Genomic DNA, 2,437 nt, shown 5'->3' with positions numbered 1-2,437 from the left:
CAGGCAGGGCGGGAGGCGAGGGTCGCCATGAGCAAGTAGCCAGGGGTCCCAGGCTCACCCCGAGGCAGAACCTGGCCTTGAGCCCCTTGTCCCTGCGTCCTGGCTGGAATCACAGGGGTGGGGGTACAGAGCTGGGCACGTGCCCGAGGCTCCTCCCTGCCCCTCTGGGCTTAGCTGTATGGACAAGGCCACTTCTAGGGACCATCTTGCTCACCAAAGCTCCTTCTGAAAACAACTCAGGCCGGTGGTCCAGACCTGAGAATCAGTCAGTTGGTGCCAACAGCCTCCTTTTACTGCAGCAGAAACAAGACCCAGAGAGGGGGCTGCAAAGTAGGCCGGGAGTCTGGGGTGCAGCAGGCACTGGCTCTCTGGGCTGTCCTGGGGGCCTGTTGGCCAGCCTCTGTGGGGCCTCCCTTTCCAGGGTCTTCAGCCTTAGATGGAGGAGCCTTGGAAGCTGTCTGGTCAGCTCCCTCCCTCCTCCCAAGGCCTTTGGCCCTTGGCTCTGCAGAATGGGAGTGCCTCCCCCCCCACCCCCCGGGAAAAGGGCTGACTGCATGCCCCGCCGAGTTATCCCAGGCACTTCTGTTCCCAGATGTGAATGAGTGTGAGCTCTACGGGCAGGAGGGGCGCCCCCGACTCTGCATGCACACTTGCGTGAATACACCTGGCTCCTACCGCTGTGCCTGCCCCAGTGGGTACCGGACCCTGCCCGACAGGAAGAGCTGTGAGGGTGAGTGGACCTGCACGAGGCAGGTGCTGCGGGGCTGAGAGGGGCTCTCCACACCTGGTCACTGCTGCTCCTGTGACCTGCCAGGACTCCGGAATGGGATGCAGTGGATGTTCCGGGTCAAAGTCTCAGATATACTCAGTCTTTAAAAATCCACCAACAGCCGGGCCGGTGTGGCTCAGTGGATAGAGCGTCAGCCTGTGGACTGGAGGGTCCTGGGTGCCTGTGGACTGAAGGGTCCTGGGTGCGATTCCTATCAAGGGCACATGCACGGGTTGCAGGCTCAATCTGTGTGGGGTGTGCAGGAGGCAGCCAGTCAATGATTCTATGTTGTCATTGATGTTTCTATCTCTCTCTCCCTCTCCCTTCCTCTCTGAAATCAATAAAAGTATATTTAAAAAACAAACAAACACCAACAGCCTGGCAGGTGGTGCTCAGTGGTTAAGCATCGACCCATGAACAGTTCGATTCTCAATCAGTGCACATGCCTGGGTTGCAGTTCGATCCCCAGTAGGGGGCGTGCAGGAGACAGCTGATCAGTGATTCTCTCTCATTAATGTTTCTATCTCTCCCTCTCCCTCCCTCTCTCTGAAATCAATAAACAACAACAAAAAGACCACCAACAGAAGGACCTCTCATCAGGCTGCATTGGCATCGCCATAAATAGGAAAGCAAGTTGCTTAGCCATCCTGGCAAATAGTCTCTTCTGACCTTCTGCAAGTAACTGCTCACAAGGTCAGGCCATGTCCTCCCCTTCACTACGCCTTTAGCCAGGGTGGAACCCAAAGGAAGAGCAGCCAGTTGGTCCCCGTGCCCTGCAATCTGGAGGAGACATGAGGCTCCAGGCATCATGCGCCTTCTCCATGGCTGGTGCAGGCTGCATCTTCGTCTGAAAGGGGAGCACCTTACAGCCACTGTGCTCTAGTGCGATCCCCCCACATGTCAGCCCTGGAACCCCGATGCTATAGCAGGTCTCTGGGTTGCAGAAAGCTGGTCTGCTAACCCAGGCCTGCCTCGCATTAGAGGAGGGACAAATCCATGTTCCTCAGCTGTCACCCATGGAGACAGGACACAGAGGAGAACCCAGCTGGTCCTGGACTGTGGCTCTGAGCTGCTGGGGGAGAAGGAGGAGGAGAGAGGGCAGAAGGCTCCATAGGCTGTGGGAACCGAGAGGAGGTGGCTCCCCAGTGACATCCTATTGAGGTTCCACTGCAGGACTCAGAGAAATGGTAACCTGGGATTGGTGTAGGAGAAGGTATCCAGATAGCCATCATCTGTGCATCCACCCATCATTTCCATCTCCATCTGTCTCCTCCATCTATCCATCTCTTCTATCCATCCATTCATTCATCTTTCTCATCCATCCATCCATCCATCCATCCCTCATTCATTTGTTCATCCATCTGTCCGTCCTACAGTGTTTGTGTGGGGTTAGGAAGAAACACACACTTCAGCGGGGAAACTCACCTGTGAAGGGAGCAGAGCACTCACACAGAGGAGAGTGAGGCCATCTGCTTGGGGCATGGGGTGAGGCCAAGTAGGAAGCTTTCAGTGATTTGATCATACAGGGCATGATAACAGCCCTGGAGGGAGACGGCAGGGCACCTTGGCTGAGGAGGCAGGGCTGAGAGAAGCACGGTGGCAGGAGCACTCCTTTGTGCTGTCCATCCCCCTGTAAGCTGTCACACCCAGGAGGGAGGACAGGCTCCC

At 56.5% G+C, this 2,437-nt stretch overlaps 1 protein-coding gene across 1 annotated transcript in view; it reads left to right on the top strand.

The window, feature by feature from the left end:
- The window catches only part of FBLN7 (fibulin 7), a 19,404-nt gene that overhangs the window by 12,153 nt on the left and 4,814 nt on the right, over nucleotides 1-2,437 (top strand). Inside the window, exon 6 of the mRNA XM_015563791.1 lies at nucleotides 593-763. Coding sequence (XP_015419277.1) covers nucleotides 593-763 — 171 coding nt within the window. The remainder of the gene's footprint in view (nucleotides 1-592; nucleotides 764-2,437) is intronic.

The sequence above is a fragment of the Myotis davidii genome, unplaced genomic scaffold (genome assembly GCF_000327345.1).
Source record: "Myotis davidii unplaced genomic scaffold, ASM32734v1 scaffold939, whole genome shotgun sequence".
Lineage (NCBI taxonomy): Eukaryota > Metazoa > Chordata > Mammalia > Chiroptera > Vespertilionidae > Myotis > Myotis davidii.
The sequence above is the reverse complement of the archived record's forward strand: the minus strand, read 5'-3'. Positions and strand labels throughout refer to the sequence as shown.